Source organism: Dromaius novaehollandiae, chromosome 9, assembly GCF_036370855.1.
Source record: "Dromaius novaehollandiae isolate bDroNov1 chromosome 9, bDroNov1.hap1, whole genome shotgun sequence".
In the NCBI taxonomy this organism is placed as follows: domain Eukaryota; kingdom Metazoa; phylum Chordata; class Aves; order Casuariiformes; family Dromaiidae; genus Dromaius; species Dromaius novaehollandiae.
In genome coordinates this window covers 7,497,805-7,523,208 of record NC_088106.1, presented here as the reverse complement: position 1 = coordinate 7,523,208, position 25,404 = coordinate 7,497,805, and the positions used below count along the sequence as shown (strand labels likewise).

General features: G+C 41.8%; 2 protein-coding genes and 1 long non-coding RNA gene across 7 annotated transcripts in view; 1 reads left to right on the top strand and 2 right to left on the bottom strand.

The window, feature by feature from the left end:
* Window positions 1–626, bottom strand: part of ECT2 (epithelial cell transforming 2) — a 31,597-nt gene extending 30,971 nt beyond the window's left edge. For all 3 annotated transcript variants that reach the window (XM_026105769.2, XM_026105771.2, XM_026105772.2), the window contains exon 1: window positions 475–626. The gene's annotated coding sequence lies outside the window, so the exon portion shown is untranslated. The remainder of the gene's footprint in view (window positions 1–474) is intronic.
* A 652-nt stretch (window positions 627–1,278) lies between these two features.
* LOC135329154 (uncharacterized) lies at window positions 1,279–19,056 on the bottom strand. Of its 3 annotated transcripts, none has more exons than XR_010390451.1 (6): window positions 18,933–19,056; window positions 14,840–14,968; window positions 12,913–13,061; window positions 10,708–11,364; window positions 10,054–10,211; window positions 1,279–2,142 (listed from the first exon to the last, which is right to left on the bottom strand). It is a non-coding gene; the product is annotated as an uncharacterized LOC135329154 (long non-coding RNA). The 3 variants fall into 3 exon arrangements; XR_010390450.1 differs by lacking the exon at window positions 1,279–2,142 and adding an exon at window positions 9,386–9,603; XR_010390449.1 differs by lacking the exon at window positions 1,279–2,142 and having other exon boundaries at window positions 9,386–10,211.
* Window positions 5,261–25,384, top strand: NCEH1 (neutral cholesterol ester hydrolase 1). The gene is made up of 5 exons (XM_026105752.2): window positions 5,261–5,684; window positions 14,114–14,342; window positions 16,314–16,383; window positions 18,952–19,123; window positions 20,495–25,384. Exons 1-5 carry the CDS (start codon window positions 5,547–5,549, stop codon window positions 21,110–21,112), a joined length of 1,227 nt encoding a protein of 408 aa, XP_025961537.1. The 5' UTR covers window positions 5,261–5,546; the 3' UTR covers window positions 21,113–25,384.
* The last annotated feature ends 20 nt before the right edge of the window (window positions 25,385–25,404 follow it).

Sequence of the window (25,404 nt, the reverse complement as noted above, 5' to 3'; positions counted from 1 at the left end):
CCCACATCCCCAAATACGTGTTTTTAAGCAAAGAGACAATATTAGTCTTTCCCTGCTGTTTGTTTCCCTCCAGAGGAGCCACCCAGTAGCGTGACCAGGCTGTCGTGGTGTTGGGAGGCTGCAGGCCAGGTTAGATGCCGCCACCCACTCCAAGGTTATGAAGCTAGCAGGTGCAGGGAGAGCCCGCTGCCGGCCCGCGGAGACCCTGGAGCGGCGCTGAGCAGCGGAGCTCCCCCCGAGGGCCTAGGCTTCGCAAGGGGCCCTACACGCACCCCACCCTACTCCCGGCCCACCTCAGCCTGCCCCAGCCCAGGCCGCCCGCAGCCCAGCCCAGCCCAGCGCCGCCCCCCTCGGGCTTGGGCTCAGCCTCCCCCAGCCCCGTCCCGTCCCGTCCCGTCCCAGCCACACCGCTCCACGTCCCTATGCCAAACCCGCCCGCTCCCCAGCACCGGCCCCCCCCCGCCAGCCACCAACCGCAAAGACAGCCTCCGCCATGAGCGGCCGCCGACACCAATTCAAAAAGCGAGCCGGCGCACTAAGCGCGCCGCGCATTGGCTGCCCGCCGCGCCGCGCGGCCGCCCCTCTGTAAGCCGCCACCTCATTCGGCTTCACCTCGAGATGTCCCGCCCCCTTTACCTGCTCTTTTTGGCAGCCGCTTCGGCTTTTGCGCTCTCGGATTGGCTGTTGCCCCTGCCGCTCGTTCCCACGCGGTCTCCCATTGGTGGGCGGAAGTTTCCTGGGTAAATGAACAGGCCTTGTTGTGGTGCCTGGGAGCAAGTTGCTCAAAGGCGGGGAAGGGGGTGGTGCTTTGCCCTGATTGGTCGATGGAGGGTTTCGAACGCTTCCAACGGCCGGGGCAGAGAGGCCCGGATGGAGGGAGCGGTAGTGGCCGGGCCGGGCCGGGTGGCGCTGTGGGACCGCGGGCCGGGGAGGGGCGGCCCCGCAGCGGGCTCGGGGCGCGTAGAGCGGGCCTGTCCCGCGGCTGTACGCACTCGCGCTGCAGACGTGTTACCTCCCTCGCCGTTACGCCCGGGTCGGCCTCCGGGACAGCGCGGAGGCGGCGGTTACCGGCCGCCGCGGCCCTCCCTGCCGCCGCTCTGGTTACCGCGTTGTAATTAACACCGTAATGTGGGATCATCAGGGCAGGCGGTTTGTAATTGTTCTTCCAACCGCCTTTAGGCAAACATAAAAGGGATGATAAATAATTATTCTGGCCATCACGAAAGTATTAATTTTATTAATAACCTCTGCCTTGCCGAGGATATTAGTGTCAATATATCACGCTGAGCCTCAGAATAATTAATTAAAAGCAAACAAGGGGGGAGAGAGCTGATGCATGAAAATGTAACAGGTTGACATGAAAGTCAACCAGCTGACTCAATGACACCAACCCCCACAACAAATTAATTACACCAAATGCTTTCTCTGGTCTCTTCTCTTTAATTTTATCTAACACTAAAACTTTCAGATCTGGAAAAGAATCCCCTGGCAGGTACTCAGCATCTCTGAAATCTGATTTAGTGTAATGCCTCACTGAATCAATGTAAAAAGAATATGAGTGATATAAAGAGTAATTTTGCACTACTTTCTATTACATGCTAAAGTCTTACATGCCAAATTAAGTTACTGGGTATTACTAAATTTTCTATTACAAATTTTAACTAGTACACGTATTTTCATGACTGATCCAGCACCCCTTAGTGTCAGTAAGAGTCTATTGACTTTTCGTGATTTGTAAGAAAAACAGAAATAGGAAAAAGCAGATCAAGATGATAGCTGATACTGTTTATGTGACTAAAGATTTGCTTGGTGAGGTACATATAAATTGGGATTACTTTCTTGAGGAAAAGATTCCAGAATAGCCTGGAAATCAAGGAGGTCATTTCAATTTTGACACTTGCATCAGCCAATTATTATACAGTCATATAAATACTGCATTTTGCACAGTAATTGCAACAGCGATAGTCAAAATAGAACCTTCTGTCCAACGTTCACTGACTTTTTCCCATCCTCCTCTTCGGCTGCACACTCGTCAGCTTGGTCTTCAGGCTCTCTCACATCCTGAGCCAAAGAACACATTTCTTCTAGGTTTGGAACAAGTTCTGCTTTAATGGAATCCATGTTGTTTCTGCATTGTAGTTTCTGGAAAAGAAATGAGTGATTAGACTTGCGCAGAAGAGCCATATAAAATGTTCTACCTGCAAAGGGAGGGAAGCATGTTCCAAAGCTGAATGGGATGCTGAGGTTTAACATGCAGTATATGCATCACTTCTCTGTTAAAAGTTTACATAAACTGTAAGTGATATATAAATTATCAGTATATAAACAATACAGGCTTACTATGCATATGAAAGGCAGCAGGGGCATTAGCCATTTTTTTGAATATATTTGAAAAACTAGAATTACAGTCTCATTAAAGTACTAGGTTATTCTGATGAAACACAACTTAAGCTATCCTTCCTGAGACTGACAGAACATAGCCAAATCTTAAGTAGCAATCACTTAAGAAAAGTGCATTTATTCCCACTGAAGATTCAATCAGAACTGACAACGACAAATAATTACTAATCTTTATACATGTAACATTTAAAAATTGAAATGCTTTTTTAAAAGTCTCTGAAGTACAAACACCTGTTATTTTTCGTTGTGCAGAATGTAACATGTAGATGAAACTTGCCGTTCCTTCTAGTTATCACATGAATATAACATGTATTTAATATCTAAATAGCTTCCTCTTGCGATAAAACCCACAGGGAGAAAATTCCAGGAGATTAATAAATGATTAAATGAATCCTGTCACATCATCTTCATGAGAGCAGAGATCCAATACCTTGTGGAAAAAGACCGTATGGCCACATTAGAAAAGCTTAGAGAACCCACAGAGGCCTGAGGAAAACTTTGGTTCCCTACATTGTCTCTGTAAGTTGGCTGTCTAGCAACTGCCTCAGATTTTCTTGGCTTCTGAGTGTGAGTTTACATAGGTAGACAACTTTTCCTCTAGTTATTTTGCAAGCATTCAGTTCTCGGGTTTGTTTTTAAATTACTTTTTTAAAAAAAAAAAAAATCTTTCTCTGACTGACATCTTTTATTTTCAACTGACTTCTTCATGAGTGCTTGGAAAAAAATGGAGTTCTCAAAGAACAATTGATTCTGTTTAGGCAGAGTAGTAGTTTTCAAGATGGGGGGAAGGAGGGAGATCAAGTACACTATGTATGTGGGGGTGCAGGGGTCAGCGGGAGCATGAGAATCCTCAGAAAAATTTCATCCAGCCTTTATCTCTTCTTCCTCCTTTCCCTGCCTTTGTTCTCTCTCTTCTCCCCATAAACATCCCCGCTCAACAGACATTGGAGAAAGTATATTATAAGAGATAAATAGATGGGAGATAAGTTTCAATTTATTACACTCAAGGATCCTGGAAACAGAGTTTAGGATGTAGATGCTTGGGAAAGCAAGAGAATGGGAGTATGCCTGGGAGGCAGGGGAGGAGGACACAAGATAAAAGAGGCTACTGGGAGCACAAAGTATTACAGAAAAGGAGGGCTCAATATGAAAAGCTTGAGAAGCCATGAATATCATCTTGTTCTGCTTTCTTGACAAAGCCCAATTCCTAGCAACCCTTTCACATTCATAGTTAGCTCAATAACCTGTCGCTGAAAACAATTATAGAAATTCAATCTGCTGTTGTTGTGGAAAAGATTTTAAGGTTAAGATGTCTGGGATGTCTATTTCCTCAAAAATTCCAGAAACTTTCTTCTGTTGCCTTCAGAATTGGTGGCGTTTTACTTCGGTTCCCATAAAGCTGGCTTAAAAGCTGACCTTTCACTCCTTATGAACTTATTTTTCTCTTATTACCATTTCATGACAATTTTAAAAGGAAGCTGGTCCTTTGTAGGATTCTGTTTAAATTTCAATGTGACTTTTTAATATTAGGAATTAGTTTTTAAAAACAAGGTTACTGTTAAAATCAGTGCTCACTCTTTTATCTGTATTAGATTAATAAAGCATCTGTATCTAGCCATTAAAATATTTGAATTTGCTGAGGATAGCTCTGTGACTGAGTTTAAGTATTAAATAGCCATTTAATTTGTGTCCACACTGAACATGATAGTATTTGTTGTGTTTCCTGCATGACGCAAAGAGAAGGTCTTTTTCTGAGAAGACAGTGCTTATGGGGATGAAAAAAGACCTATTTAGGAATTTTTGTTTTAGGTATGAGAAATCTTCCTGCTTTAAAACAAAATTTGTGTTATTGGCCTAGGGGAAAAAAAAACCCTAAGTTTTCAGCCCCAAAATAAATTGTACCCTTCCTTTTTTTAAAAACATCTCCTTCTGAGAATTGTTATTTGTTAAAAGGGTAACAGGAAAGTTTCTTCAGATTAAAATAAAGGTTTCCCCAGGTTCCTCTCAAAGGACATTAATTGGAATCAATTCCAATTATAGCCTTCATTTCTTCTTCATAGTCTGTCTGGTACTCAGTGGAGAAGGTTACATTTGCTGTCTGGACATTGGTGTTTCTATTCCCTCTGTTAAGAGAGAACTCCCACTCTGCTCATTTTCTGGTGTTACAAGCTCTGAAAGAGAAAAACCTGCATTTTGTGTGTCGCGTTCGCTGTCAGTTGGTCAAGCCCCATACAGCAACACAGATCACAGAGTGCAGCCACCCTCACGGTGAAGAGATGCTTTGTTGTGTTTAAGTGGAATTTCCTGCGTTTCAGTTTGTGCCCATTGCCTCTTGTCCCATCACTGGGCACCACTAAGAAGAGCCTGGCCCTGTCCTCTTGACACCCTCCCTCGGATGTTTATACACAGCGTTAAGATCCCCTGGAGCCTTCTCTTCTCCAGGCTGCACAGCCCCAGCTGTCGCAACCTCTCATGAGATGCTCCAGGCCCTTCCGCATCTCTGTGGCCCTTCGCTGAACTTGCTGTGGTAAATCCACGTCTCTCTTGCGCTGGGGAGCCCAGAATTGGACACCCATGCTTTGGCCAGAGAAAGGCAGGCTAGGGAAGCGGGCCTGGCCGCGGGGTGTTAACGGACAAGGGGCACTGCTGCCTTTGGTGGCGTCGGTTGGCCTAACGCGCACCGGCACAACCCCGCCATCGCGCAACGCCTCGGCCCCTCCGAGGCGCCGGACCCCTCTGCTCGTGCAGGGAGGCGACGACGGTGCGCGGCCGCTGCCGCAGGCTGCGACACCCCCGCCGCGGCTGCGGGCTGAGGCGAGGCCGGCCCGGCCCGGGCCTCTCCTTTAACCCTTCCCCTGAGGGACGCGCGGGCGGGCCGGGACCCCCCTCCCCGCGGCGGACAGGCGGAGCGGGGCCAGCAGCCGGCCGGGTCCGCAGCGCCGCGGCCTGCCGGCGGGCGGGGCGGCGGCTGCGCGGGCGCGGAGGCGGCGCGCAGAAAAGGCCGCTGCCACCGCCGCCGCCCCGCGCTGGCCCGCGGCCGCCGGGGAGGGAGGGAGAGAGGCAGGGAGGGAGGCGGCGGCACTTCCTCCGCGGCAGCCCGGAGGCGGCGCGCTGCGCTGCGCTCCCCGCGGGGAGCCGCGGCCGGCATGAGGGCCGCCTGGGTGCTGCTGACGGCGCTGGCCGCCCTGGCCGCCTACTACGTGTACGTGCCGCTGCCCGGCGCCGTGTCGGAGCCCTGGAAGCTGATGCTGCTGGACGCCACCTTCCGCGCGGCGCAGCAGGCGGTAAGGGGAGCGCGGCCCTGCGCCCCGGCGGCCGCTCACCCGCCGCGGGGAGCTCGCACGTGCGGTGCGCTTTGCATTCCGGCTGGGGAAGAGCCTTTGGCTTAACAAAAATAAAAGGGCGGGGGGAAGAGATGGTTATTCTGCTGCAGTAATGCCCCAGGGCGAGAAGGCATGGGGGGGGGTCTCTCAAATCCTGTCAGTGTAGCGTTGAAATTGGGTTATTGAACAGGATTCTCCTTCTGAATGCTCGAGCGCTGTCGTTAGATGTACGTGACAGTTCTGATCTCCTCCTTGTTTTCTAACAGTGTCTTATGGTGACATAAATTAGGTCAGAGATCACCAAAACTTTGTGATAATTGGCCTTAGGTGCCAGGACGGACTGATCTCCTGCAAGGACTGATTGGTCGTCATCAGGCCTGACTTTACCTATGACCTGTGTTAGAGTACTTCAGAAAACCGCTTTTCCTGACAGCGTTTCACTCGTGTTCTGAAACAGATGTGTGTTTCAAAACCACACTTTAAGCAGATGAGCCTCTTGGCAGAGTCCGGAAGGAGTGAGACGAATTAGCGCAGAGTGGGCCCATACACGGACACCAGAAGGGCCGGGTGAGGGGGAGCCTCTGATGTTCCTGACGCAGGACCTGTGGATGCGGGGAAGCAGGAGGAGACTTGCGTGCTCTCCCCAAATAGCTTCTCTGTCGGGCTGGACGGGCCATCTGAGCCGCCGGGCATGTTCTCACAGTCCAAACATACCACCGAGTCCAGCCTCTGGAGTGAAAGAATAAAATGCGTGCTTGCATAATCTGCCTTCAGGGGATGATACCTTGTGTGTGGTATGAAAACTATGCAAGCACGGCTACAGTTTGACATTCATTTGTTTTGTGTTGCTAACGAAAGCAGCAGGGCTGCAAGCTCCCACCTCAGCCAAACTCAGTGATAGTATGACCAGAAGGGCCGTGATGGGTACCCAGTGCACTGCCTGCAAAGCATCGTAATACTTCATCCAGGAACACCTGAATCGAGTCCATAACCTCTAGCTGAAGGAGACCTATCTTTAGAAAATCATATGACCATGACTATATATATGTATATTGTTACTGGCTTATGTACACGTTCTGTTCATTGATATGGTATGTTAGGGCACAGTCAGATGAATACTGATGTCTTTAGCTTTGGAGGCTGACAGATATCCCCTTTCGGATCTTCACTAGAGATCGTAATCCCAAGATTAGTTAGCAGAGCAAAGCCTACCTTTGTGGCGGTTTAAGCTAAACTGGCAGGCTGCGAGGTCCGTGCATCAGTCCCAGCTCCATGGGGTTGGGGAGGCCTCTGGTCAGAGGGGAGTGGGGATTTCTTAGACAGTTGTCTACATCTCTGGCTTTACAAATAAACTTGCGTAATGAGGACAGTTACTAACCAAGTAACAGTCCCTGCCGTGTGTCCTTTAAAGGCAGGAACAAGTGAGTGTTACACAGAAGGAGGACAAAGCAGAGCGAGGCATTAGAGGTGTCCTGAATCACAGAACAGGTAAGCCCTGGGGCATTTCTTTCAGGAGAGACAGACAAGGTGCTTTTTAAGTGTTCAGAAGTCTTTCCACCACTTAGAGGTAGCACAAAGTCAGGAATAAATGACTGCCATTAAGAGGGAACTGTGTGAACTGAAGCTAGGATTGTGAAAGTTAAGCTGGAGTACTTAGTTTGTTAGAAAGTTGGGGGGGTTGTGTGTGTATTTTTATAATAAAGTATATGTCCTTCTGAAGAGCTAAGCATCCCCTTTCTTTTGCAAGTGGCTATTGCCAGACCAAATGGTTTAGGATTTCTCTAAGTGTGACTGCTGAACTTTCCCCTACTTCTGAATGTATTTTCAGCTTGCTATTTATTCCTTTCCTTTGCAGGTGTGATTGCAGACAGAAGAAATATTTCTGACTATTTTTATTTTAAAATCTCTGAAGTGTACTGTAATCTTTTTCTTCTAAGATTGTAAAACAAACTTCAGGTGCCTCACGTGCAATTAACTGTCTTTTGCTTATTCTGAGATAGATTTGTAGAAATTTTGACAGTTAAGCATTACAGTTTCTTGTTAGGGATAATGTGTTTATTTTCTCAGTATATTAATAATCACTACCAATATAATATACTACGGCTGTCTTTGTCCCAGTCAGTTGCAGAGTATTTTACAAGCTTGGGACTCAGTGCTGTGGCTCAGGGCAAGACACACTTCAAGTGTTTTAAGTGTAATCACATGATTAAAAATACCTAACTCCTATGGGACGCTTTCTGTCAGTAGGCCTGAAAGCATGTGACAAAAGGGGACTGGACTCATTATCCTAATCTTACTTTGGGGGGGAACAGCAATGAAGAGACAAAATATCTTATTTGAGGTCACCTGAAATACCAGTGGCAAAGCTGGAAACTGAGCTTGTTTTTCTCAGCCTTGTTGCTGTACTCTGCTGATTATACCGTGCTGCCTCAGAATGAAAACAGAAACTTAGATTACGATAATTTAGGTTGGGACTGCACACATACACATACACGCACAGAACTTGGATTCGCTGAAATTTGGGCAACCACAGTAAACTATGCCGGATTATAGGACTGAGCCATAGGTTAAACCACAGGTATTGTTTTACCTAGTATCTCTATCAACAAATGTCTAAAGAAATATTTATAGCTATACAGCTAAGAGCGAGGTTAATGCAGGCATTTTTCCTGTCTTTGTCTAACCACTCTCCACCATCAGAGTTTAGAGGACAGCATATGCTTATTGAATGATCGCTTCAAAATAGGCTATTTTTGAACACCGCTGTTCAGAGACTTTCTATTCTGATGCATGGGAAGGAAGGGCTGAATTTTGGAACTGGGACACCTGTTACAGAGGTTAGGGAGGACAAATGGGTCGGCATAGAGGCCATCAGATAGGCTTATATGGCAGAAGTTAGGCAGCTGTACAGGGCACAAAAGTATCCTCATATTTCTCCTCATCAGCAAAGCAAGTCCTTCCTGCTTCCCTGCTACTCGTTTCCTTTCGGAATAAAATCTAGGGCCTGTGACATAAACAAATCAGGATCAGAGAAAACAGCAATTAGTGCTGTGTCTAACACCTTAATATCTAGTCTATTTACCCATCTATTTTAGGGTGTGTGACTGCCAGACAGATGTAAATCATAGTTGTAGCCAGCCAAATTGTTAATATTTTTGTATGCAAGAACACTGCCTTAGAATTGGCTTACATTAATCCTCTGTAAACTACTAGGTGTGGCAGATAAATTTCACTGAAGTGGCGCCTACGAAGAAACCGGGTGGCACTGCTCGTCTTATTTGCAATAGAGCCAAAAGCTATTAGTTACCCAGTATAAAAGCTCATCATGAATGAAAAGGTTTATGTACAAAACTTTAGATGTAATCCAGTTGTTGCTTCTAACTAATAGACTCTCTGTAAAAGGCTTTTCTTATTTTGTTAGCTCTAAAGGAAATTAATGAAGCTTAGTGCACTTCTCTTGAGTCCTAGAGGAATATCTTTATAACACAGTGTGGAAAAAGCCCATTTTAACATATTCTGTACTATGCAGTAATGCACCTGCATTAAGAAATAGTACCATAAAGTAAAAGAAGAGATTCACCTTTAAACATGATAAACTGTTTGAAATGCAGTCAAAACAAAATATTTTGCATGCAGCCAAATGGGAAAATCATCCTGTTTATTTTTAGTCAGTCTCAATTATTGAAAAAGATACTGTAGTTGGCATTTTAGACTCTAATGCTATACAAATGCATTCTGCAGAAGGATGCCAGAGCTGAAGACAGTGGCACTCAGGAGTACCTCCACCTCCTTTTAAGAGAGGAACTTCGTCTCAGAAGGTTCAGTTGCCAAGTTTCAAAGACTTTCCTCATTTGAGTCCTGAGTGGGACATGGCTCAGTCCTGAATAACGTTGTAGGTGAAGGAGAGAGTTAGCTGTTTGCTTAATTCCCTATCCTATCTAAGGCCTGGAAGGTCAGGGCAGAGCCTTGAGGCTGACCGGCTGGAAAGGCAGCCAGGGAGGCAGCTGGTGTGTCCCGCTCGCCTTTAGAGGCATGCTGCCTTTGTGTACCAGCTGAATGCAACCTGCTGCAAGAATTTTGTGACTAAAGGTCACAGATACGTGGCGTAGGACCGTTTATGTGGCACTTAGTATAGTGCCTGCTACGGGAGTCACATGAGGACAAAGACTCCCAAATGTTCTGAGTACTGTTAGAGAGTAATAGAAATCAGCAACAGAAATAAACTTTAAGTGTTTTTTTTTTTCCTAATATGGACTACCTGACTGGGTACAGGTCCATGTAGGAGGTAAGCATAGGAGCAGTGAGTATTTGGCATTCTTTATATAATCACCAGCTGAGGAGCCGATAGAAGAATCCTGACAGTTTAGGGACAGATGCTGATGATCAAAGGTGGTCACATTTGCCTCGCTCCTGGCTAGTCTTCCTCTGCCGGGGTCCTCCGGCTCATCCTGCTCCATCTCGCTCCGTGGGCAGCTGAGGTCTTTCAACCTGTTAATGCAGTGAAGTTCACTGACCACATTTCCCCAGAGATCTCAGTTTAGAAAACAAAAATATGTTTGTTAAGACTGATGCATAAAAATGCAGTTGTTATAAGGGATTGACTCAAACTGAATTATGTTCTCTACCTGTAGATGGCAGAGGAATTTTGGGTAAAGTGCAGACAGGGCTTTCATCTTTATACTATCTCCTTTTTTTCTGTAAATTTGTCACCTTTACTTTTCCTGCAGTCCCTTAACTCTGTAACTTCCCCCTTTTCCTCGTGTTTTCTCTTCCTTTTCACTGTCTGTTATTATTACAGTGCTGTGGTTTTGCCATAGAATATCACTCTTTCAATCTCCTGCGCATGCAAGCGCACACACACACACACACACACACACACATATATATAAACTACCATTCATGTCCATTCTATATTTGATAGCCTGCAACAGTCCTGTGTAGTGCCATAGGAAGAAAAAAAAATATCATGTAAAATCATGAATACCTGCAAAGATCAAAGCAGTTGTTGCTTGCATGTCATGTCTGGATACAATTTTTATGATTGACTTAATCCATCCCAGCTGTGGACTGCTGCCAAAAGGCTTTTGCTTGCTCCCTCTTCCCTTCCCTGAGTCATCAGCAGCACAGTGAGCTGGCTGAAGTTTGTTTTTCTGTGTTTTTGCTGAGTTCATATTCAGCTGACTCGGGGAGCTGATACTCCGAGGCTTCGTGTTCGTTAGTGCCAACAAAAGAGAGGTGTCAGGGGAGCGCGGTCAGCGGCAGAGCTCAGGCAGGCCTGCCCCTTGGGTGGCAACGCCATCCCAGGTGAGCTTGAGCCAAGCATTAAACACATCCTCTGCTGCCAGTAGTGGGATAACAGGGCACAGTAGTGATTTTGCTTCCAAAACCTTTGGACAAGACTGACTCTTTACCAGTGGAGAGTGAAATCCTGATGCCTAATAAATGACAAGGTACACAAGTTAGATGTATTTCCAAAGAATCTGGTTGATATGTGCTTGGCAAAAAAATTGCCTGGATCTAACAAATACTATTTCTGTTCCTTTTGTGCGCTGCTGTACAAGGCATCTCTTCCTGGGTGTCCTGTGATTCCTGGAAAGGGTGGTCTCCAACCACCCTTTTGATCCTTGGAAAGGGTGGTCCACTGTAGGGGGGAAAAGCCTGCAATAAGCAGATGGCCACACTGCTCTGCCACTTAAAAAACAGGGCAAAACACATCTCGGTAAACAACAGTAACTAACCTTGAAACTAAAACGTTTCTGACTGCAGGGAATGTGTGGTAATCCTGCGCACAACGAATGTGAACTAAAGTGGGAGAAAACTAAAATGGAATGGCTATTGCAGCCCAAAGTCAGGCCGAAAAATCTCACAGAACCACTTTTTCCTGGCAGTATTTTGGCAATTGAATCTAAATGGTTATCCTCCCTGAGAACCTCCCAGGGACACAGAGGACCAGATCTTCAGCTGGGTCAGCTGGTGGCAATCCCATAGATTCAGTGCCAAACTATTAATAGATGTATTGCTCTTCATATTCTAAAAAGTTGGGGCATTTCTTTTTATCTACACGTCTTTGCTTTTCTGCTAATATGAAATGTTTGAGGACCTCCAGTTTTCAAGCTTGAACTGGGTTTTCCTGTAGGAATTTTTAAAGAACAGCGGGAGAAAAGCATGATCTGAAATACAAAGATACAAACTGTCTTGTGAATTCATCATTTCTTGCTGCTGGCTGGATACTTTCTGCATTTTTCTTATAGGGAACGACCTTGTGCTATGAAGAAACTATTTAATCTGTAAAGTAGCAAACATTTTAAAAGTTTGATTCCCACCAAACTATCTCAACAGGGTGACATTATCACAAGCTAAGTGGGATAGGAAAGTCATTTTTGTAAATTCTCCTTGTTTTGGAAGCGCATTCCTCTCCCCACTCGCATGCAGGTCCATCGTACTTGGCATTCATAAAACTTTTAGGAAAGTGTCAAAGCATGTGTTTCTACATAAAACTGCAGTGGAAGTGGGGCTGTGCCAGCTTTTTTTTTTATACAGCACCTGACTGAAAGGTAATTTTTCCTTTTTTTTTTGTATTCAAACAAATTATTGCAGATCAAAGTACTGCATGTCTAAGGAAACATTTTTGGCATGGATACTGCAGAATGCAGAAAGTCTCTCAATCACCAGGGAGCGCTTCAAAATTTGCTTTCCCCCGGGGGGTTTTATTCATGGGAGTGCTGTGTCTCTGTTAGCTGTTCCTTCTCTCTTAGACAACTTTCCTAGGAGAGAAGCTGAAACTTGGCACTAGAAAGTGACTGTGGAGAATGATAGTGCAGAGGTATGGCAAAGAAAATGAAATCAAGAAAATGAAATAGCTATCCTTAAGGTAATAAAAACCAGAAAGACTGTAACATTCTTATATCCAAAATGTGGATATAAATGTGTATAATATGTTATATATGTCACTAAGCAACCTATACCTCGTGCTCCTCAGTAAGACTGGCTTCCACTCAGGCCTTGTACAGGTCAGACTGTGGCAGCTACCTATTCTTTGCAATGTGGGTGCAGCTAGACCAGTACCCAGATGCCCTCTCTCTCTCTGGCATCTTTAATTCATACTAGCAGGTTTGCACTGCAATAGCAATAATTTATTTTACATTCCAACTCCATTGCCTTGACCCAGAAGGTTTCACAAAAGGCTTACCTGGTTGCCCAATTTCTAGCCTTCCTCAGCAGCGTAGAGATTAACTTTGCAAATGGGGGAAAGACCCCTACTTCTTTTTTAATGGCCATTCTCAACACTGTAGTCCCAGCAATCCTTTGGCAGACCCTTTGCAGCCCCTTTTGCACCATCTAGGAAATGGGAACAAACAGTCATCGTTAGTCATGCATGGGGAGTTGACCATAACCATTCGTGCTAAAGGAATGCCTTAGCTCCTACCAGCCCTTGCTGATAGCAACATATTTTCATCTACTCAGAGCAAAGTTTTTTTAAAAAAAAATCTGGATAGCAGAAGGGGATAAAGTGTCTATCTTTCTAGCATAAAGTGATACGCTAGGTCATTCCTTATTTTCAGTGTTACATATGCATGCGAAGCAACCCCTTTTTAGTCTCTAGGGTTGGGAAAAAAAATCCCTCCCCTACTATGCTTCTTGGATATCACCTTAGATCCTTTCTGATTCAGTGGGCAAATGCAGGACAAGCAAATAAACAAGGACTATATTTCTTTGAGACCATTCCTGTTTTCCTATTCTTGGCAGCTATTGAGACCTTTCCTAATCTGGAAGTGGAAAGAATTATACTTTGGGGTAGAACAAGAGAAATGCTTTGCGTTCACGATACCTTCCCCACCACAAGAATTTTAGAGCTTTTTAACACCTCACAGTCATTGCTCCCTTGAGGAAAGTGTTACTCTAATCAATGTAGATAAAAGTAAACTGAGGCAGGCACTGAATAAGTGAGCCCAGGGAATGATCCCGTTTGTTTTTGTGTTATGAGCATGTAAAAATGACTGTGTATCACTGCCCTCTACTGGAAATGTTCTGAGAAGTTTCCAAGTCCAATAGTAGAAGCTCCTGGTGAGAGTCCTCTCCTTCCAGAGGTGTCTTTCAAGAGGAAATATCTGAATTCTCCTTCAGAGTTGTCTTGATCCACATAATGCTCGTGATTTGATTTAGTATGACAACAGAGAATCTTTTATGGACAGGGTTTTGTTTTAATACAACTTTAAAAGCTTTAGAGGTCTTTGATAATCATATTCATTTTCTGGTGACTGTTCAAGAATCCATATTCGTTTTTCTATAGGCACTGCCTTTTGAAAACTGTTGCATTAAACATCAATGCAGTATCATACGATATGCTCTGAAGTAAAACAAATCTCTCTTTTTTTTTTTCCTTCTCCTAGTGCCACCTGATTCACTACCTGAGACTCAGCCATCACTTGGTAGTTCTGAATTATTTGATTGGTACTTTTGACAAGCTGAAGTCCGTCTCTTCTGAACACATTAACATAACGGATGCTGTTTTTGATGGCGTGGAAGTCAGAGTGTTTGAACCTCCTGCAAAGCAAGATGAAACGCTGAAGCGCAGTGTTGTTTATATCCACGGAGGGGGCTGGGCCTTGGCAAGCGCAAGTATGTGTCTGTCAGTAATTAAATAGAATTCAGGTCTGTTTTCTTCACAGCAGGAGAAACCAAAAGCTGCTTTCCCTGCTAGGGATGACAATTTTGCTAAGACATATCTGCTTTCACTGGTAACTGTCTCGACTCCCTCTGGTAGATCAAATGCAAGGAGGGAGGGAAAAATACCACAGCACACAGTAGAAATGCATATCTCATCAGGATGTGAGCTGTAAAAGGACCAACAGCTTATTTTCATTATATCCTGAGAGGACAAAATAGCTTGTTTAAATTGCTGGCACTCCTGGATGAACATGCTGTATGGGCCAGTCCCTGCTGTCTGCGATAACTGTTATGGCACTGTGTAAATATTGATCCTTGGTGATCAGGAACCAGTGACTGGGTAGGGTTTTGCCCCATTTTCACATAAGAATTCCCAGAAGAATGTGCTGAAGTTGTTCAGAATTGCATGTGACAGCATTGCTAATGTTCAGCTCCTAAATAACACTTACCTGGGAATGCATGCTGCTGCTTACAGGATATATGGGCAGCATGATGAAGGAAGCTGGTAGAGGTGGGTACCAGTCGCTCTGTCTGGCCTGCTCCCTTCAGGAACCACTCCAGTCACTTGCAGAAGTTACCTTGGAAATGAATACTATTTATGACAGAATTCATTTAGAAGCCACAAACATAATCAGAGAAAGTAATTTATAGCTACAGACAATAAGATAGCCATTGATCCTTCCACATTGTACAGAATGAGAAAAGTTTGGGAAGAGAAAGGGTGTGCAGTTCTCACAGCTGTCTCGAGATGACGATCAAATAGGAGATGTGTCCCTTTTCCTTCCGCATGGCTCCTGACATATCACAAAGCCAGTACAGCACAGATGTATTCTGAAGTACCTGTGGCCTGATCTATAGAGAAAGAACATTCTGAAATATTTTAAGAACAAAATCCCTATTGATTGGGATCAGTGCAGTTGGACTGTACACGTATAAGTCCCTTAGACCATGATTTAAATGAGATTTAGGTTCCTAAATACTTTTAAAATCTGGCTTTCAGGTGCCTTTGGAAATCCTAGTCTCTTTGTCCTATAGCTGCTAAATAGCAATTAGAAATATTGCTTGTCATCCTCTTCCTTCAGAGGAATTAAGATTGGGGTTTGAGATGGATTTTCTTAGACCTAGCTAAGGGATGTTTGCTAGAGCTCTGCCCTTCATTTATTTACAAACTTCATTTGTTCTGTAATAATCTGCATAAGACTGTAGCTCTGCAAGAAGTTTATATTACTGTGCTTTTTTGGATGACTGTAACACAGCTATGTCAGACACTGTTCTCTCTTCCAAGATACAAAAGTTAATGGCACAAACATTACTGCTAAACAATAAATTCTAAGACTATAGATACTTTAGAAAACGCTTAACGCTGTACTATATTTGATAGTACCAGGAAACAACGATTAAGTGACTGGAAAGGAATAAAATTACAGAAAATCAGTCCCCTGATAAATAGGATAACTGTGATTAATTGTCCCTTAAATGAGTAGTTCAGTTGACATTAATAGGGCAACTCATTTGAATCAAAGCAATTTTGAGTCCAATGTACATGCTATAATAAAATGAACAACACACAGTGACTCATACAATAACAGCGTCTGGATACTAATGCCCCCAGGCCACTGGGTAGCTTAAGTTTTGCCTAAGTGGGAGAACGGTAATAGGTGGATGAAATGACATGCCCTGCGTTGCTGAGAAACAGATGAGAAAGGAAGTATTAAGACTGCAGGACTTTGGGACTTCTCAAGGCATGAATTATGTTCCTTCTGCTAGAATATGTATTTGGAACTTGATTGCCAGCTGGCCTCATTTACTTTGCTTATATTTGTATGATATATTTATATTTTTTGAGAATGCTTCCCTACAGCTTTGTGAAATACTGACATAAATGGACTAATATGTCATTAACACTATGTCATTTCATTCCAGGAACAAGCCTTTATAACAATCTCTGCAGAATTATGGCTGAGTCTCTCAACGCTGTAGTTGTCTCAGTTGAGTGAGTAATTTAACATTGATAAGTAATTTTAAGGTATTTAGTTGTAATTTAGTTCTTTTAGCTATTTGCCTTTTTCCTTTGTTACTCACTTGTATATAAGGTTTTAACTTGGAAAATAACTTTCTTTACCAATATGGTATTTTTATCCTTTTAAAATGACAACAAATCAAAATGGTATCAAAAGCTAATTTGTATTTTTAATTATTGTAGAGGTCATTTTACAAGGCAGAAATGTGGAAAAGGGCAATAGCATTTTAATCAGTTGGACAAATAATAAAATGCAAATCTTAGTGCATCTTGCAAATGTAGCTACATACAAGGAGTGCTGCTAAAACCTGAGATCACTCAAGTGACTTAAGTTACAATTCTATAAATACTTATCAACATAAAAAAACCATATGCACTAGGACATTATATATACCTGAAAGAAGGCTGAACTACATCTGTCTTAATCTCCCCATGCAGCAAGAGGGACTTTTACCCTCCTCAGTGGCCACTCTTACTGCTACAAGGTATATTCATTATAAAATACCTCAAGTCTGTCTATAAACCAGAGTTTCTAAGTCATATTGAGGAAGGGTCTGCAACATAAAAATTAGCAAGTGATTTTACCACTGCTCGTTAACCAATAGTAACTGCAACAGTGGAGTTGAACAGTTTCCTGCTGTTTTCTCAGTCGCACACTGTTCCAGTGAATTTAACCTGTGTAATCTAATTTAACCCATGTACTCTACTCAAGAGCAGAGGACAACAAGAGGTGCCAGACAGCACAGAAACAGGACTGCTTTTTTGACTAGCTAAACGATTCCAAGGTAAAAAAAAAAAAAAAAAAAACCTTCTTAGCTAGCTAACTACATTACCTGGATCACTCCAACTTGATTGATACTTTTCTCATCCTTATTGTCAACTTTAATATTTTAATTCACAAAAGCAATCACTTGATACAACTACTCAAGTTTCCCACTTACAGTTGATTACATACCAAGTTCTGTGATCAAATTACAACTTAATTATATGGAGTTGATGTTACTGCTTCAAAACTCATTCTAGTATACTTTAAGGGGTAGTTTGTTTTTTTTTTTCCTTCTTTGGTGTTTATCAGTAGAAACAATAAAAAGTAAAAAGCAGATGTTGGCCATTCCAGACAAGCAGTGATCGCAATATTGAGAAGTTCTTTATTATTCCTTTTTTTGTTTATGGCAGTATAATTCTGCCAGTTTTTCAGAGTTGTTATTGTTTGTCTCTTCTCCTTTGCCATTATATCTCTCAATCAAGGCTTTTGTACTCAATTAGTGAAGTCTAATTTGATTTCTCATTGGTTTAATTGTACATCTCACTTTCATGATCTATACACAATCTGTTATGCAGTTTTGCAACGAGTTCCCAAAGGCCTGTCTCATATTCCTTTGGAGTTGATGCTATACATAGATTGCTTCCTGAAAGCAGGACAGAGTTAGCGTTTGAAACACTTGTTATTTAACTTAAGTCTGAAATTTATTTTGCGTATGGGATTTTGTTAGCTTAGATTTCTAAAGATGAAATATTTAAACCAGAAAGTTGGATTTTGTTTTGCTTCAGGAATAATGGAAAACAAAACATTTTTGACAAAAACTTTCTTCATTTGAACGAAGAAACACTAGCCTGTGTAAAGATTTGTTTTCCGTCAAGCTGACAATAAAAAGTATTTTGTCATAATATTCTTAATCAGCCCCACTGAGAATATGTAAAGTCCATTAAGAATATAAAAGGCCACAAACAGAAAAGTGTGCTTGGCATCATTATGCCCAACAACAATTCTTATGTTACATATGATCCAGTAAATATGAACTGACTTCTCCTGCACTGTTATTTAGAAACTGAAAAAGTCTAGTGAATGGGACTCAGGAGATGTGGTTCTTGGCTGCTGGCTGTTCTTGGGCAGACAGTTTTATCTAGCTGCACTTCAGTTTCTCTGCCTATGAACTGGGTATATTTCTGCTTGTCTCCTTGATAAAGGAGTAGAGTTATTGAATGTGTTGCATTAGGGCAAATCGGTATTACTTCAGTTCCTGGCTATTGTTCCTTTCATGGTATATAGGCATACCATTGCTGAGCCTCTACTGAGTGTACGTAAAATTTGGGAAACAGAGAACTGCTTAGGTACATGATGTCTCAGTTGAATCTGTTGGGTGTATATGACTTACTCTCCCTCAGGCTGGTTAAGATGGGGATTTGGGATTGAAAACACGATGATTGCAATGACTCCTTTGCCAAGGGTGTTTTAAATATTCATTCATTTTTTGTAACATGATGAAATCCTCTACTGGGAAATCCTAGGAAAGTGCTGCACGATTTTATACTATCTCAGTGTTATTCATATCTAGTTGGTTAGTATTAATCTTTCAGAATTAGAACGTTAATTATAAGATCAAGTCTTACACTGGTGTTACATGTCTCATATTTTTCCCGTAGAACCTATCCTAATGAAATAGCGATTAGTCATTAAGCTATACCTGGTAGTATATTAATCCTGATAGAGAGGTATATTCATTGTAATGATTGTCTCTCACCTCTTTTCTTCCTTTGTAGGTACAGGCTGGTACCAGAGGTGTGCTTCCCTGAGCAATTCCATGATGCTCTGCGTGCTACCAAGCATTTTTTGCATCCTGATGTCTTAGCTGAATATTCGGTTGACCCGAGTCGAGTTGCAATTTCCGGTGACAGCGCAGGAGGAAATTTGGCTGCTGCTGTATGTCAGCAGGTAACATGTAGTGTCTGATACGTATTACACTACAACAGTCCCTAACTCAGTGATGCGTATAGGTTGACAGGTTATTTGTGCTGCATTATCACAAGGTGATGTGCCAACTTGAGACAAAACCGTAATGCTTGCTATTCAAAGTCAGCATCTAGATATTTTACAAAAGAAAGATGAGTCAATTATATATGAATTAAGCGGCTTTGCAATGTATTACTGGAGTTATGAGTTGTTGTGGGCCAAATTTTAAGTGAGTAGCTAAATGACTTTTTTTTATCCTGTTTGCTGGTGAATTCTATATTTGCCTGAACAGGTAACTAGATGCATAATACATAGATGCATAATTTATCAATTTATTTTCCTATTTTGCAGATGCTTGTCTTTGAAAGTATGTTCTTATTTCTTTCAAATACAAATGAAGGACAAAAAATATAATAAATGAAGCCAACTCTTCTGTTAAATTGCCTTCCTATAGCATTTTGCAATTTTAAGGAAAGTTCTTTCATGTATCTCTAGTTTGAATGTAATCTCAATTTAATCTAGTAAAGAAAGATTTGAAAGGCAGCCTGGGGCAAATAATAATATTTTCATGGCTGAGTGAAATACTATTATTAGCTTTTTCATATCATCATTAACCATTGGTGATAAGAAAGCTGATATCATGTGCAGGCAACTAATTATCATGACAACCTTGCAATATTGAATTAGGATGAAAAAAATTAATAAGGGACAATTACACTAAAAGTTTCAATCTTGAGGAGTGATAAACATGATAGAACCATGTTTTGGAAACAGCATTCCTAATTTCTTTGTCTGATGCATAATACTTTTTAAATCAATGCTATAGGATTGTTTCAGGGAAAGATTACATAAGCTAAGAATCTTCAGCCTGAAGGAGAGCCAAAACTGGGTATGATAGAGAGATCTAGAAATCTCATACAGAAGGTGAAGAGAAACAAGTGTTTGCTGACTCTTCCACTAAAAGAATTAGGGTGCGTCAAATGTATAATTGGCAAGTTCAAATCAAAAACAGACACAAGAAGTCCCTCAGTTGCAAATTGTTAAACTGGGGAAGTGTATTAGAGGAATATCACTACGTGCTTTTTCTGTTTTAATACTCTTCCGTAAGCATCTGCCACTGATTTCTGTTGGAGACAGGATACTGGATGTGTCCGAAATGGCCATCATTACAGTAGAAGAAAAAGGTCAGGTTGCTCATATTTCAGCCAAAAGAGCAGCATCTGCCAGTGGTGTTGTATCAGAGCAGAATTTGGCCTAAAATTTGTGAAATGATTGCTTGTATAAAGATCAAGGTTGGTAGTGTAATGTCAGTTTTCTTTATAATCTCAGTTCTGACCTATATTCTTCCTGCAGCTTAGCAAAGATGAGCATGTGACCATCAGACCAAAACTGCAGGCCTTAATTTATCCAGTCCTTCAGGCATTTGACTTTAATACACCTTCGTATCAGCAGAACATGAATATGCCTGTTCTTCCTCGTTACGTCATGATAAACTATTGGATAGACTATTTCAACGGTAACTATGACTTGGCTCACTCGCTGCTGATCAACAATCACACTGCTCTTGACGTAAGCCAAGCTCTGTCTTTCAGAGGACGTCTGAACTGGACATCTCTACTGCCTTCATCATTCAGAAAGAACTACAAGCCTGTAATACAAACTACAGGCAAGGCTGAAATCGTCCAGAAGATACCAGCACTGCTTGATGTACGAGCAGTCCCACTGCTTGCAGAAAATGAAACTTTGCAGCTACAACCAAAAACTTACATCCTGACTTGCGAGAATGATGTCCTGAGAGATGATGGGGTGATGTACGCAAAACGATTGGAGAACGCGGGTGTGGCAGTCACCCTTGACCACTTTGATGACTGCTTTCATGGCTGTATGATATTCACGATATGGCCTACTGATTTCTCTGCAGGAATTCAGACCAGAAACAGCTATATAAAATGGCTGGATGAAAACCTCTGAGGAGAGAGTCTCTACAAGAGCCAGGCTGTGCAGCTCTAGTGTCCATTGTTGCAAAGGAACAAACAACAGAAAAGTGCACTTTTCTAAATTCTGACTTCCTCCGTTCAGCTGCACTTCCTGGGGGTTACAGACCACTAACTACAACATTCACTAGCTTATTGGCCTTGCCCAGGAAAGTATTTTGTGAAATACTTTTTCAAACTTCTGTTTTTGTTCTTTTCCCTTCAGATGACACAAGCTATTGCCAAACATGAACAAATGTTGAGCAAGGAGATCAGCATTCCTAAAAGATTCTTAACTGGCTGAGTCTTTAGAGCTTCAACCCCTTAATATGAGGCCCAAAGGCCACGATTTTCAAATGATGTGATATAAAGTCAAACACCTACAGCCACATTTGGATATGTAAAAAAATGAGAACTCATTTTCAACAGTGTTGAGCACTTGATGTCAAAGAAAGTGTGAGCATGCTCACCTTTGTCAGCAGAGCCGTGCCTCTGGTTGTTAAGCATGGATTTAGGTGTTGGTTTTTAGGCACATAGACAAAGAGAATTTTAAATTAAAAAAAATAGTTGTCACTTCTAGGCAGTTAAGATGATGCTAGACAAGTCTCTCGGCCGAACATGTGATTCAGCTTTGGAATTTGGTCTTTATTGCCTTTTGGTTATTTATATTTAAAATAAGCACAGGACTAAATGTATTTTCCAAAAACATATTATAGCATACCTACAGATATGTAGTATGAAGTATTATGTGTAGCAGCAAAACCCAGCTTGCTTATGTGAGCTTCAAAATTGACCACTTATTTGGCTAAAGAATGTGACTTTAAAGCATCAGTTTTATGACCTCCTTAGAGAAAATATTGAGCGTACTAAAAATAATTTGCTGTGTGGTTTGCACTAATGTTTGTAATTAATATTAGAAGTTTTTGTTCATTGGCTTTCTTCTGTGTTCGTAGTGTTTAATTCATTATATTTCATGCTTCCTGGAAGGAAGCAAGCAAGCAAATAGAAGTGGGCTTTAACCTACACTGAAGATTTAAATCTGAACTTTGTGGCTATACCACGTCTCTCTTGTAGAGTGAACCTAAATGCTAGGTAAGATGATCTGGCTATTATGCAGCACATCTTTGCAGTTTGAGCCGGTCTCTAAAATTAAGACAAGCAGGACAGGGAAGTGAAATGACTTGCGACAGGGCATATTGTCCAGGATGTTTACCATGCAAAAACGAAGGTTGTGTCAAAAGCCCCGTGTTTCTAGGCAAAGCGGAAAGAACGGCAGTCCCATGATTAAACTAGGAGATTAAACTCACCCTCAGCTTTACCACAGACTTCCTGTAGGACCCCAGGAAAACAGCGTGATCTCCTTGTGCCACGCTTTCTTCTTCTGCAAGAGAGGGAGTAGTCATTTCCTACCTCACGAAGGAGTTGTGAAGATAAATGCGCAGACATTAATGAAGCACACTGATACTACAGTAACTGGCAGGCACTGAACAGATCCCTTAGCCTCTGACTTTTCATCATTCTTTAATACCTGGCTCAGAACAGCTTGCCCCGTGACAGATGGTGCTGTTGGACTGCTTGTTCTCTTAGGATGTTAATTAATTTCTGGCCTGGCTCATCTGAAAGGACACTAAGGTGGGGCTTTTTAGCTGTTGTGACATCATGATGAAGGCAATTTTGTTGGAGCATTTCCTGTGGCAGGGTTCTGAAAATCCTTTAAAAATGCACTGGTAGATCAAACTAGCTTCTGTAATTTAAAATACTTATAGAGAAATCCACTCTCACTGGCAGACAAATAAGAAAATGGCTTTGCTGAATCATTGCTTCCTAGAAATATCAGGATGTTAATATGGTTGTCTGCATTAAGAAAGGGTATTAATGGGACAAGGCCTCAATGTAGACTTGCTTGTGCAGGCTGAAACCAATTTCTGAGCATGGGTTCACATGGAGGTCACAAGCTACAGCTTTTTCACCAGCGGCCTCAATTCTTCTCCCATTTAAATCATTACAAAGACGCAATGGGATTAGATCAACTGAATGACAATCTAAATCAGAACGAATTTTGGCCAAGATATCCAAATAACTTATGCTGTGGAAGAATTTAAACTCTTTTCTGGATTTAACCCTCTTTCTTCCCTTCCACTATAAATGCACCTTCAGTAGATAAAATTTACACTTAAAACAAACACCAGCCAAAGTTACGTCCTCTCAAAAGACAGATTGCTAGTCTTAAAATACGGCCTGTTCCAAAGCTCATCTCACTGCATGGAAACAGTTCCATTTACCTGGCTTTAGACTGCGACTTCTAGGGTCAGAAATTATTTTTACACTGAGTTGTAACAATAGGCTTCCCATTGGTTCTCCCACTTAAAGAATAAAGCAATGTCAAAAAAAAAAGTGTAATTTATATGCACCTGCAGTCATTAAAAGATAGTAGTAATTGTAGGACCGGGAAAGAAAAACCCAAGTGGTTAATATTGCTATCAATTCTATAATAATTAAGTTTTCCTGAGAGCTGCCTGCAAAGCTTTAGATCAGCATTTGTTTATGGCTAAGTTATAAATATCTGCTATAAAACTATAATATAATTACTGCTGTGGTTTTTTTTGAGCGAAATGAAATGGAGAGGTGGAATATATATTCCCGGTGTTGGCTGTAAATTTCATTCATGCACTGAAGCACATTAAAGTCTCGGCACAAGAAGTGGTAGTAAGTCTGTAACTGGATTGAATGTATATACTAAGTCATCACCAGCTTGAAGTGACACTCAAGATGGCAGCACAACTTGGATGAGATGTTACAGTACAAACTTGTGTATCAAAATATCTGGACTACTTTTATCGTGCAGCTATACAGTTTAAGTACACGATAGTTGGAAAGATGTGTGACATAGCCTATAACAGAAGAAAGGAGGTCTGAGTTACAGCTATAAAAAGACCTTGTTCTATATAGCAGCACAAGACACTTGCTTCAAATTCCGTGTAAACCTTGAAATAAGCCTTAGTCACATTCGCATGGTTACTCCTACTTTTCCTTGTTCTCTTTTGTGCACACGGTCCCAGTGACCAAAGTTCAAAGTTTATCATTATTTTCCAGTTGAACTGCTGTAAGCTCCCAGAAAGGGAGCACTAACTCAACTGAGCTCAATTTGGCCTGACAGGCATTGTTACACAAATCCCATATCTGCTAGGAAAAGATTAGGATTAATGCATGTTACAGTACCTCAGTCTGTTCTTTTTCTAAATGATCCTCGTTCAAACAAAGTCCCACATCTTCTGAAGTGTTTACTTGGGCATACGTAGCACCTTCATTCCTCAGTGATTTTCAAAAATAGTTTAGGGCACTCGGCACACTGTAGGATCGGCTCAAGTATCTGTAACAGAGAACATTTCACATGTGCATATTTACCTTAAAAAGAAGTCTTCTAGAAGAAGATACTCAATAATTCATCTGTTTAATTTTTGTTAAATCAGTAAGTATGAAGAAAGTAGTAAAGCAGAAAGTACCTTTTGACAATAGCTTTCTTTTTTTCCTCCTACTCCTACGATTAGACTTCATCCATCCATAGCAAACATATTTTGTTCTTGATGGCCTTGAAAGCAAAAAAAAAAGTTCACATAACAGAACCAATAGTCATTTGAATCCTACTTTCACAGATTTGGGAACTACATTAGCAATTCCACAGTGATTTGGCCAGTATTTGCTGAAATAAATGGAGATTTTGTTTGTCTAGCTTAGAACCTCTTTAAGGATGGGTGTGCATAAAAAAAATCACTAATAACTTGAAATGGCTAGTCTTCATCTATGTAGTTGCAAAATTATATCCCTAGCTAAAGCAGAAAGGCCATTGTGGGTTTTAAGACGTACAAACTAAAAAGAAATGCTTTATCTTTTAAAAACTGTTTTGTAGTGTTTGGGCCTTTCTGTGTTTTTCTAATTAGGTGCTTTGTGGGTATACTTTTTAATCTTCTACTAAACTTTATTAACAACTTTTTCCAATTAAAAAAAATGGATTAAACTAGTTTAAACCTTTTAAGCTGCTATGATCCTCAAGTAATGATGCTGTTAAAATCCCCGCTGCTTTAATGTTCTCTTATTTATGAAAATGCTTGAGAACCCAAAGAACAACATACATGAATGCATTCAGTATCTTACACGACTGGTTTTTTTTGCTGCTTTCCCAATGCAGGGGAAGATCTTGTAAGATATAATGAGCAAGTGTTATTTAGGCATGCTATGCAAAACAAAGAACAAATAAATAAAGTGAAATATGTCTGTGAACTTTTTTTTTCC

Bases quoted from the DNA above. Each gene is read 5' to 3' on its own strand.
- NCEH1 (XM_026105752.2), top strand. From the start codon at position 5,547: ATGAGGGCCGCCTGGGTGCTGCTGACGGCGCTGGCCGCCCTGGCCGCC. The intron at 14,343-16,313 runs GTATGTGTCTGT...ATTTCATTCCAG, and splicing joins CTGGGCCTTGGCAAGCGCAA to GAACAAGCCTTTATAACAAT. The intron at 16,384-18,951 runs GTGAGTAATTTA...CTTCCTTTGTAG, and splicing joins GCTGTAGTTGTCTCAGTTGA to GTACAGGCTGGTACCAGAGG.